Source organism: Zea mays, chromosome 1, assembly GCF_902167145.1.
Source record: "Zea mays cultivar B73 chromosome 1, Zm-B73-REFERENCE-NAM-5.0, whole genome shotgun sequence".
Lineage (NCBI taxonomy): Eukaryota > Viridiplantae > Streptophyta > Magnoliopsida > Poales > Poaceae > Zea > Zea mays.
In genome coordinates, this window is record NC_050096.1 from 302236146 (window position 1) to 302247650 (window position 11505).

General features: G+C 47.3%; 2 protein-coding genes across 4 annotated transcripts; both read right to left on the minus strand.

Annotated features, from left to right (window-relative positions):
- Positions 1-488: 488 nt before the first annotated feature.
- LOC103644285 (mannan endo-1,4-beta-mannosidase 3) lies at positions 489-3275 on the minus strand. Of its 2 annotated transcripts, XM_008667488.4 has the most exons (5): positions 3186-3275; positions 2721-3103; positions 2409-2603; positions 2191-2313; positions 489-1849 (listed from the first exon to the last, which is right to left on the minus strand). In XM_008667488.4, the coding sequence occupies exons 2-5, from the start codon at positions 3072-3074 to the stop codon at positions 1079-1081; spliced, it is 1443 nt and encodes a 480-aa protein (XP_008665710.1). In that variant the 5' UTR covers positions 3075-3103; positions 3186-3275; the 3' UTR covers positions 489-1078. The 2 variants fall into 2 exon arrangements, with proteins under 2 accessions (XP_008665710.1, XP_008665709.2); XM_008667487.4 differs by lacking the exon at positions 3186-3275 and having other exon boundaries at positions 2721-3108.
- A 5863-nt stretch (positions 3276-9138) lies between these two features.
- On the minus strand, positions 9139-11492 carry LOC100284921 (50S ribosomal protein L18). Of its 2 annotated transcripts, NM_001157816.2 has the most exons (3): positions 11213-11492; positions 10738-10899; positions 9139-9587 (listed from the first exon to the last, which is right to left on the minus strand). In NM_001157816.2, exons 1-3 carry the CDS (start codon positions 11396-11398, stop codon positions 9438-9440), a joined length of 498 nt encoding a protein of 165 aa, NP_001151288.2. In that variant the 5' UTR covers positions 11399-11492; the 3' UTR covers positions 9139-9437. The 2 variants fall into 2 exon arrangements, with proteins under 2 accessions (NP_001151288.2, NP_001400149.1); NM_001413220.1 differs by lacking the exon at positions 10738-10899.
- Positions 11493-11505: the final 13 nt, after the last annotated feature.

An 11505-nucleotide genomic window follows, 5' to 3' on the forward strand; every position in this document is an offset into this window, starting at 1 on the left:
GGACGAGGACGGGACAGGCGCTCTCTTGGGGCCGCTCGCTTCCCTCACCCGCGTGGACGCTTGTAACCCCCTACTGCAAGCGCACCCGACCTGGGCGTGGGACGAACACGAAGGCCGCGGGATTTCCACCTCTCTCACGCCCGTCTCCGGCCACCTCGCTTCCCCCCTTCGTGCTCGCCCACGCGCTCGACCCATCTGGGCTGGGGCACGCGGCACTCACTCATCGGCTTAGGGACCCCCGGTCTCGAAACGCCGACACGATGATTGAAGTGTGATAGAAAACTAAGAAACTCGAAAGTGGTACCTATTGACTATATAAATACAAAAATCTAATAGACCCATTTACGAAAAGTCTATATCAAAATTTGATAGATAATGTATCAAAGAAGATGACTTTTAAGGTTGTTTTCAGTGAGTCGTGTAAAATATGTGACACAAAACTGTAAATGACACTATTTGCAGAGTGAAATTTAAAATAGTAGATGAGATACGGGAGGGGATATAGAATCTGTTAGAGACGCTTAATATACAAGACATGACCATTTACAAGTGCTTGTTGGAGGCGGTCTAAGACCTACCTAAGTTGTACACTTCGACAATCCAACCCTTTGTGATCAAAGATCTCATGAATTAAAAGTTTAGGAAAAACAAGCTATGAGTTATACACTATGTTATCTAATCTAAACAAGATACAATACACTTTGATATGTAAGACACGGTAACTTCTATCTTAATGTATTCGAAGGCTTAACACACCATTATGCAAAACTTTTGGTGTAAAGTGTTTGGCTCTGCCTGTCCCTGTTCTCTTTCATTTTGACCACCGGCTCTTGGCCTGGCCTCTTGTAATCTTCTTGTAAACTCTGTTGCTTCCTTTTGAATGAAAGGATCAGAGCACCTGTCTTTTTTGCCCTCAAAGAAAAGAAAAAAGACAAAAAAAAAAGAGAAACTGTATACTCTACACACACTGGCTATGCCTAACTTTCTAGAACAACCTGCACACGCGCACACACACCTAACCAGGTTTTTTTTTCCTGGTGGCGATAGAGAAAAAAAAATTCTACACGTAACCTATACACTACTGAAACAATGAAGAGATTGATTCGAACAAAGAGATGAGACGAAGCAAGAATATGTGCAGCAACCGTTGCGTATAATAACTATCATCACTACTAGTACCACCACCCACGCTGAGTACGTGGTGTATCTTGCCATGCGCGCTCTTCCTCCTCCTCCGGCGAAGCGGCGCCGCCTCCTCTTCCCGGACGTCCTCGGCGGTGACGAGGCTGAGGTCGGCCAGCTGGCGGGAGTGGGTGGCGATGATGGTGGCGGCGAGCTGGTCGTCGGGGAGTATGATCTCGTAGCCGTCCCTGAGCGTGTCCATGCCGTCGTCGAGCAGCTGCCAGAAGGCGCCGCCGACGAGCGGGCCTCCCCGCGCGGCGGAGGCGTAGATGGAGTCGAGCACGAGGCGGAGGAAGGCGTCCCGCTGGGTGCGGTTGGCGCCGGCGACGCCCTCCCACAGGAACTTGCCGTACTCGGTGACGAGCAGCGGCTTGCGCAGGTAGAGCGCGGCGTCGCGGGCGTGGGCGCGCGTCCAGTTGCGGAGGAAGGCGCGCTGCGCGTCGGCGGCGCAGCCCCAGAGCCAGGCGTCCGGGTACAGGTGGATGGTGGCGAAGTCCACCCCGCGCGCGCGGTGCGTCTCCACGAAGTTGGTGCCGTAGTAGATGCGCCAGGGGTTGAGGTCCTTGCTCTCGTGCGCGCCCGCGCCGTAGAAGCCCTCCAGCCCCGCCGTCACCAGGTGCCCGCCGTCCACGGACTTCACGTACGGCGCCATCTCCTCCACCCACGCCTGCACGCACGCGCGCGCGCGGCCGGCGCGGTCAAGGTCAGTCACACAGATCCAAATGAATCTTCGTGCGTGGGCGTGGTGGTCGGTGGAGCATGTGGCTCGTAGAAGGTGATGGATCGGTCGTCGGTCGGTTGACTGACGGGCCGGCAGTTAATTGCTGCCGCCTGCCGGCCAGGTCTCCTCCATTTCTTTTTTTTTTCATTTGATTTGATCAGGTTGCATGCATGTGATGTGAGGGCAGGCAGAGCAAGCAGTGCTCGACTGGTGCTGGATAGTTCAGGCAGCGCGTGGTGCACGAGCTAGCTGATTGATTGGTACACTATGTAGTGGATGCAGCTCACCTGCACCATGGCGCCGGTGGGCTCGGCGTCGCAGCGGGGCTCGTTCATGAGCTCCCAGCCGAGGATGGCGGGGTCGTCCTTGTACGCCACGCCGGTGAGGGTGTTCACCCGCGTCAGCACCGTCTGCAGAACAAAACACGAAAGGAATTAAGCCCTGGTGCATGTCTTTTAGTTGCCTCTGGCTCTGGATGTGGGATACTAACACTACACACTAGTACCTTGACGTGGTTCTTGTAGTATCCCTTGACGACGGTGCTGTTGAAGAAGTCGTCGTCGGTGGCGAGGCGGTGGCCGGCGTCCCTGGCCCACTGCACGTACTGCCGCTTGCCGCCGAAGTCGTGGAAGTTGTTGGCGAGGCAGAGGAGGAGGTAGATGCCGTGCCGCCTGGCCTCGGCGACCACGAAGTCCAGACCCTGCAAGAGCAACAAAACCAACCAGTTGCGACGTGTTCTTTCTTTCGTTGTTTCTTCTTACCACGCTTGGGTTTGCACGTCGGTGAGCGGTCGAGCGAGAGATAGATAGATGATGACCTGGAACATGGCCTCGTCGTAGACGCCCGGCGCCGCCTGCAGCGGCGTGTCCCCGCCGTCGCTGAAGGCCCAGGTCCGCGCGAGGTTGAGCCCGTGGTCGGCCGCCTGGCGGAACGCCGCCACCACCTTGTCCCTCCGCGCCGGCTCCGACGCCACCAGCATGAGCCAGTACGCGTTGAACCCGCTGAAGTAGACGGGCCTGCCTCCGGCGGCGCCGCCCACCACGAACCGCGTGCCGTCCACGCCCACCATGCCGCCGCCGCCGCTGATGACGTCCGTGGTCTCGGCGGCGGCCGCGGCCAGGAGGAAGGTGACCAGGAGGAGGGTGGCCGCCGCCGGCCGTGGCCTCGCCATTGCTGGCTCGAACTCTCCCTCCGGTACACCTGCCAAGCGCATATATATATTAACAGGGGATCTCTATTAATAGAGCCCCCACCAGTGTTTAGCACTGCCATTCGTACGTACGTGTAGTCGTGTACGAGCTGCGCAGCTAGCTCTAGGCCAGCGTCGACGGCGCGCGTGGCCCTTGAACGCGACGCCTCCGTTTGAAGAAATACCTTGCCGCGTGCGACGAGGTCCAGCTTCTTCTTCACCGAGCTCCACTCCACCGTTGCCTGTGTCCACGTGTCGAGCGGGCGGGCAAGCGCCACGACTGGTGGAACACGGAGGACGAGCGGGACGGAAAGGTGGCAGTGGCAAGGCGTCGCGTTCCTGCGCGCGCGGATCCGCAATATGAGATCCGGCCATCCGGGCACCGGCAGAATGAGACGCTCGTCCGGGCTCGGTTGGACTTGGACGCAGGGCAATGGGGTACAGCCGGCAGGGCAGGGGCCGGCACTCGTACGGCGGGATGGGTGGCGGTGTCTTCGCTTGGGCTTCGGACGGCCGCTCGACGTAGCTACCGCCCGGCGCGGTGTCGTGTTGCGGTGGGTCTGTACTCTGTATGGATGTGGTGATGATGGACTACGAGATGCCGCCGGCCCAGGGTGCAGGACACGACACGGGCCCACGGCCACGTCACAGTGCCGCATCAGCATCAAGGCGTAACGTCTGTACGTGCTGGGTTGATCGTCCACTCGATTTTTACCGGTCTTTGTTTCCCATACGCCGCCGCCGCGCCGACAGCAGTGTAGGCTGTGTAACAGTGTTGGTGATCCCGTCCGTGGTCGGCTGCCGCTACGTGTCTGCTGAGTCACGGATGGATGGACTTGATCCAAAGGCCGGACAAGGGCGCGAGCGCGATGGTGGCATACGTGTCATCATTTGTGTTTTTGTACTCCTTCATTCCGTTACAAAATAAAATTTGTTTACCTTTTTAGTTGATTCATAAAATAATTAATGTATTTATTATATATATATGTCTAGATTTGTCATCATTCATTTCAATATAGACATAAAATTTTAGAAGGTAAAACGACCACGGTTTTGGAGCGAAGAGAGTATACTCAAATATAAAATGGAAATCGTAGCAACGTCTAGTATATAAAAACAATAGTAGTGTGTTTGGGAACAAAGTTTTTTTTCTGCGGGATTGAAGCAATACTGCAGTATGAGCAATATTGTGGTATTATATGCTTTAAAATGTTTAGAAAATCATCTGAAATCTCTGTATACTAAATTGCACTTGTTTGTAGCTTTATAAAATTTGATCTCAACCAAAGTTTTTCTACCATCCACGCTTGGTCCCGCTCTTGCCCATTGGTGAAAACCGGAGCTTCCTAACCCTTTCTTTCTCTAGACTAGAGGACGCCACTTGCCATCTTGTTTTAACTTTGAGAACGAAACCACCGATGCCGACTGCTGCAGTACTGTTTGTGTTTGCTTCATCGTAAATATGAAGCCAGTTTCGAAATAAATGGGTAGATTAAGGCTATTTTTGGGATGGCTTTATTTTAATAATTATTGTTTCGGTTTTCCACCTTCATCATTAAACGACTTTAACAGATTGGTGACATAGGGTTTAAGAGTGTTTGGTTTGCATATAGATTACAACTTCTGTAATACAATTAATTTGCGTGGATTTCTTTAATTATCCTTGATGATTAGCGGATGATTAATGACTAGAAAACAGTCATAAAACGAATAAACTCTGAAGTAAAGCTCTCTCAAACAGACCAGTTTTTAAAGTGTTTGGATGAGAGTTGTGTTAGGGTAAGATAAATTACGGAGTAACTTTTGGTGGCGATATGATTCAAAAAAGTCGAGAAGACGGTGTCACCTTCGTCTCATCTCACTTTGACATCAAACAAACACATCCTAAACCAACAATCTTCCGCACGGAGTCAAGTCACGCCACAAGTCTAAAGCCGGCGCAAAGCTCATTACGAACGGTCCAGTCCAGATCTCGTTGCTTTCGGCCTGCCGTGCCGTCCCGTCCTGCATGCGGGATGTTTCCCTACGTTTCTTCCTGCGCGCGCGCCATTTGCGCCACAGCCGTCATCCGTGCGTGGTGCTTGCCGTGTCGTCGTCTGCCACGGCGCGCGCGGGGCCGGCCAGGAACGGCTTGCACTTCCGTCGTTTGCACCGCACACAATGCAAGTTTGGCACACACGACACGACACGACACGTACGGCCGTGCCGACTGCCGCCACAGACGGCATCGCCAGACCCAGACATTTGTTAGGCGGCCCTGTGTCTCACTTAACACGTACGTGCACCACCCCCATTGAGAGTTTGAGACCCGTCTGTCTCCGCTTCTCTGACTCACAGCCCTTTGCTCCGTCTTTTTCACTAGTATTTTTTTTCTCACTCGATGAAGGATCGAGGCATCGAGCAGGCCACGTAAATGGTAGCCAATATTTTTTTTGTTTAATAATTTTAGCCTACTTTCTAACTCAGCATCTAACCACTCACATCACATATATACTACCTCCGTTTCTTTTTAGTTGTCGCTGATAGTTCAATTTTGCACTATTCAGCGACAACTAAAACGAAACGGAAGAAGTAAAAACCAAGAACAACGAGTACTACACATGCATGTCAACTGGTAGCTGCTGTGTAAGATCACATATATAGCTGCTGTGTAAGAACAACGAGTACTACACATGCATGTGTAAGATCGATACACATACCATATAATAATATCAAACCCCAAGTCATGGCAATATCACACTTGTCAAGTCTGTACTGGCATACATCGCTCCTTTAATGTGTTGTACCATAATTTTTACAGATTTATTGCAAGACAGGGTTGACTTGTGGTCAATCTACCGAGCTATAGATTAGACAGAATAGGCATGGATCTTTTCTCGATCGATAGAGAGAAGAAGAAGAAGAAGAAAGGGAGCTCTTTCAGTTCAGGGGCACATCACGGCACTGGAGTATATATCTTTTACAGCTGGAGACGAGACGAGAACAGAACAATCCGAGGATGTGAGCGGACGTGAGGTGTACAGGGCAATCCGCGGGCCTTCCTCTTCTTTTTCAGACACACTACACGCCACTGGTTGGCAGTGGCAGACGTGATGGGTAGGCCATCATATTCTTACGCCACTGGTTCTAGTATGGTGGCCATATAGAAGCTTTCTATATCAGGATCCTTGAATGTATCTTGGCGGTAGCCGAGAGTATGTCCTTCTCTAGGCATTGATAGATGCCCTTAGATCCCGCACTGAAGTTGTTCTAAAGGATGGATACATTTTCTTACTAGACGTATAATGAAACAGATTCTGAGTACACCTAGTTAAGGCTACACATCTCACTGTCCGGGGTGCCAGTAGGTATCATGACAACTAAGTCTATAGGGCGATCAAGCGCAAGAGGAAGACTAAACTATGCATGGGAGGAGCGACACATCACAATATAGTGGATTTATACTATGATTTACCTATCACTTGGGTTCCGTCTCCAGGTCTTACCGTTGTGCCACGTGGGCCTAGTTGTCAGTCATCGTCGGCTTTCGTTCAGATGCCAAAGCAGTAGTTGCAGCCATGTTTATACTCAACTTTGCTTATATCATAATTTTTACAGATTTATTGTAAGACATGGTTGACTTGTGGTCGATCTACCGAGCTCTCGATTAGACAGAATAGGCATGGATCTTTTCTCGATTGAGAGAGAAGAAGAAGAAAGGGAGCTCTTTCAGTTCAGGGGCACATCACGACACTGGAGTATATACGTATCTTTTACTGGAGACGAGAGGAGACGAGAACAAAACAATCCGAGGATGTGAGCGGACGTGAGGTGTACAGGGCAATGGCAGTGGCAGACGTGATGCTGGTAGGCCATCGTATTCTTACAGCATGAGTGTGTGTATATATCCAGTGCCGGAAGAATTAATGGATCGTTACTTAAGGGACAGGGTTACGATCAAATTCATGCAACAACAATGACTCGGGTCACCACGTGCCCAATATATTACTCCATTCAATTCACTCTCTATCCCTTTCCTGTTACTATAGGCTCACATTTTACTGCTATTCTCGAAAGATACATGCAGGCTCTTGCACCATTTATATAGGAGTAACAAGTACGAGATTTTAATACGGGTCACACTCACCGTACTATATTTAAGAGGTATTTAAATGCTCTAGAGCTAATAGTTAATTGGCTACAAATTGATAATTGAATTAGCTAACAAACAAATAGCTAGCTAACTATAAGCTAATTTATTAAAAGTAGTTAATAGTTGAACTATTAGCTACACTGTTTGGATGTGTTTGGATGTCTCAGTTAGTTTTATCAGCTAACTATTATCTCTAGCGTATTCAAACATGGCCTTAATAACGTAAAACATACGATATAACATAGATATAACATAGACTAAACTTTAGAGTTTGTTTAAATGCACTAAAGCTAGCTACTTGGCTAAAAAATGCTAGTAAAATTAACGGACTACTAAATAACTACCTAACTATTAGCTAGACTGTTTGGATATCTTTCGGCTAATTTTAACGACTAATCATTAGTTTTTGTGCATTCAAATATGACCTTTCCCTAGAACCAAACACCCTCATTTGTATAACGAGTCGTACAACAGTGCCCAGAAGGAACATACATCAGATGACGCTGTGAGCAGTAGCCCAACAGCGACTGCTTGGCTTTTGGTTGTTCAAACATGACGTTTCTAGGAGACACTCTGCAGTCCGCAGCTGCAGAGTATTCAGCGTACTGACCCTATTATCATTCTATGGTATTATATGAGTACATATCATGTGCACCATAGAGTACAGACGGATCTGAAAAAAAAAGAGATAGATCAATGATATTAATCTGTCACCAACTGATCGACAATCTGAAAAAAGAAATAGATCTTACCTACAAGCCCTTAAGGCTGTAAGAGAAGAACCAAATAAATCATGTACTCCCTCTGTTTCGTTTTATTAGTCGCTGGATAGTGCAAAATTGCACTATCCAGCGACTAATAAAAAGAAACGGAGGGAGTACTAATGATAGGAACATTATAGAATGTTAGGGAGATGAATAAATCAGGCAGGTTAGGCCATCTCCATCAGTCCACCTATATAGCCGTGTAAAGTATGATTTTGTACTATAGATTACACTTTTGCAGAGTGGAGTTTGAAATAGTGAGTAAGATAGGGAGTGGTATAGAGAGTCTACTGAAGATAGTATTACAATATATAACCGATTTTTGTTAGAGATCAAAATTTGGATTTTGTGGGTTTTCAGGAAACTATTATATACTCAAACAAACATCCCCTTAGTAGGTCTAACAAATTTGAAATCTTCAACTGTAATATCGGCAGGTTTTATATCTCTATTATGGTAAAAAAAAATGTCTGGGATTGTTTTGGGTGGAATCTAATTGTGCTTAAGGTTCACCCTATAAGAAAGGAAAACTAAGTTTATTAACGAATTACATAATATTTTGGATGATTGTTTTGGCCCCACGTCCCTATCTTAGTTTTGTGTGTGGGTGGGTGGGGTGTGGGGGGGGGGGGGGGGGGGGGGGGATTTCAATATAGCTGGAACTTGGAAATGATAGAGAGAAAAGTAACGGGCAATGAACTTACATTGGTCTGAAATGTTTAATGATCGGAGGAACGAGCTTAGAGACAAAATAATGTAGAACCCGCAGTCGCAATTGGATTAAAGCCATGAAAAAGTTTAGAGGGTGTTTGAATGCACTAGAGCTAATAGTTAGTTAGCTAAAAAATTACTAGTAAAATTAGCTAGCTAACAAATAGATAGCTTACTATTAACTAATTTACTTTAAAATAGGTAATAGTTAAACTATTAGATAAGGTGTTTGGATGTCTAACTAATTTTAGTCACTATTAGCTCTAGCGCATTCAAACACCTCCTTAGTCTAGTAAAATATTCTCTTGGTCTAAGGGGTATTTGAATGCACTAGAGATAATAGTTAGTGACTAAAATTAGCTATAGACATCCAAACATCCTAGCTAATAGTTTAGCTATTAGCTATTTTTAGTAAATTAGCTACTAGTTAGCTAATTATTTGTTAGCTAGCTAATTCTACTGGTATATTTTTAGCTAATTAATTATTAGCTCTAGTAAATTCAAACACACCCTAACAACCACGATCAGCTTATAATATCAATTCGAGAAGCGTCAGAACACAAGACTCTTACCAAACGAAAAAAACGTGACATGGTCAACGAGTGGCCATGGGCCATGGCTTTGCACCCTGTAGAACAAGGCGAGTGACTACAAAACAGCTCTGTTTGGCATATGGAGAGAGAAAAAAAAGAGAAGATTACAGGTGATCCTGGAGATATGAACAAACGCCTGGACGACTCAGAATTCAAGCCCGTGCTCTCTGGCAGAATCAGCGAGAGCCTTTATGCGGCCATGGTAGAGGAAACCACCTCGGTCGAAGACAACCTTGGTGATCCCTTTCTCCAAACAAGACTTGGCAATCACCTCACCGATCTTTTGTGCTATTTCCTGGAAGCCAATATCAAACTCCTGTCAGAAACAAATCGTAGCCTGTCTGCAAGAGCATGTCTCACTCAGCTTGTCATCTTGAATCAGGTATAAACAAGATTCATAACCAATGCAGCACCGTTAGAGATAAAAATCAACAGAGTCGTCATAAAAATGTCTGCACAACTTCAAACCGCTCTCTCTGTGTGTGTGTGTGTGTGTGTGTGTTTTAAGATGCAGAACCATCTGAAGAAAACGAAGTGCATGGTTCCCTGAGATTGCTCAAGTTGCTGTAACCAGACTATGTTACAAGCCACTGTGATCTTACTAGGAAAAGCATGCTGTCATAAAACCTCATTTGATTTTTCAGAAGGGGAGTTTTGAACCTAGGACTTGCACAACTTCAAACTGCTTTGTGCTTTTTATATCTAGAATCATCTGAAGAAAACAGTGTATGGTTCCCTGCGATTGTTCAAGTTCCGGTAACCAGACCATGTACAAGCCATTGTGATCTTACTAGGAAAAACATGATGTCCTAAAACCTCATTGGTTTTTCAGAAAGGGGATTTTGAACCTAGATTTAACTGTACTGTTTTATGTACATATAAGCAAATATTGAAGTGCACAAATGACTGATGAAATACTGGACTTATCAGTTATGAATATGAATATATCAAAGGCTGCATTGTCTATTCACCTTATCTACTCCGGTGCCCTGTTTTACTTTTACTACAACCAGGGTTTCGCCAATGATCAGAGGCATAAGGTCGTGTCTATTCTTGTGGAGAAATCAGGAATGCATGCATATTTGTAGTGATTACACAATCTAGAAGAAACAAGCCCCGTGTTTAAAGTAGGAGTACCTCAGACCATGTAATCTGAAATTGTCGTTACAGAGTATATACATCTGATTGGGTCATAGATAATTAATTGCACATTGAAGTCCTTAGCCCTTACCACATAATTTATCACCTAGTTTCCAATGATGCTACAAGTGGAAAGAACATGCATTTTCACTAGAGCAATCTTGCACTTCTATATAGGGGAACGGAATGATACAATAAGCAAAGGAACCAGTAAACTCTCTGTTACTGACTGTCTTTGAAGTGCTATTGACATTTCAACCAAGACCAGAGCTTCTCAAGCAAAGTAAAAGGAGCTGATAACTTACGATCGTTGGCCCAGCCGAGTATTCAAATTCCTTGGAGAGAGATTTGTGCATGGTTGAAGCTGAAGCCAGAGTACATTGCTTTGTGTCGTCGATGACTTGAGCGTACAGATGTTTGTTTGAGCGGAAAACACTCAACCTCGGCCTCTCAGTGGTGCCACTTACCTGGAAAGGGGTATGTAAGACTGACAACTGGGATAAACTAGCAGTAAAACTCGTAGTCGTAGTTGCATCCATATCGGAAACTCTATAGCCGATAGGTTCTTCTTAGGCTACACTCCAAGAGAACCACTTCGTCGAACAGCTAGGTGGCACGGCATTGCCAATGCCCCCCACACCACTAGCACAATCGAATGCAGAGTGAAAAAATGTCCTCGCCAGAATTCGTGCACACTGATTGACGCCCACATTCGTACGAAGAAAGGAGGAGAAGGAGAAAGATTCTAAAAACTTGGTTGGTTCTGGCGCAGATTCCTACCTTCTTGCGGAGGCGGACGTGGCGGGCGATGCGGTCGTCCTGGGGCGTGGCCACCTTGACCTTGGCGACGACGGACAGCGCCGCGCGACGTGCCGGCGCGGGGACGGGAGGCGAGGGGACGAGGAGGCTTCCATACACGGACGCCGCGAAGGAGTGGGCGCCGGCGAGCGCCGGCGACGCGAGCATGGCTCCCTTTCCTTTGCGCCGCTGCTCTTTCGCTTCCGCTCTCTTCGTCTCTCTCCGTTATGGGAGATGGCCTTATCCTATCCGCTGTACGGCGTTTAAAGGCTTGA

Bases quoted from the DNA above. Each gene is read 5' to 3' on its own strand.
- LOC103644285 (XM_008667488.4), bottom strand. From the start codon at position 3,074: ATGGCGAGGCCACGGCCGGCGGCGGCCACCCTCCTCCTGGTCACCTTC. The intron at 2,604-2,720 runs GTCATCATCTAT...TTGCTCTTGCAG, and splicing joins ACGACGAGGCCATGTTCCAG to GGTCTGGACTTCGTGGTCGC. The intron at 2,314-2,408 runs GTACTAGTGTGT...TTTGTTCTGCAG, and splicing joins ACTACAAGAACCACGTCAAG to ACGGTGCTGACGCGGGTGAA.
- LOC100284921 (NM_001157816.2), bottom strand. From the start codon at position 11,398: ATGCTCGCGTCGCCGGCGCTCGCCGGCGCCCACTCCTTCGCGGCGTCC. The intron at 10,900-11,212 runs GTAGGAATCTGC...ACCCCTTTCCAG, and splicing joins ACGTCCGCCTCCGCAAGAAG to GTAAGTGGCACCACTGAGAG. The intron at 9,588-10,737 runs GTAAGTTATCAG...ATTGGCTTCCAG, and splicing joins ACTCGGCTGGGCCAACGATC to GAAATAGCACAAAAGATCGG.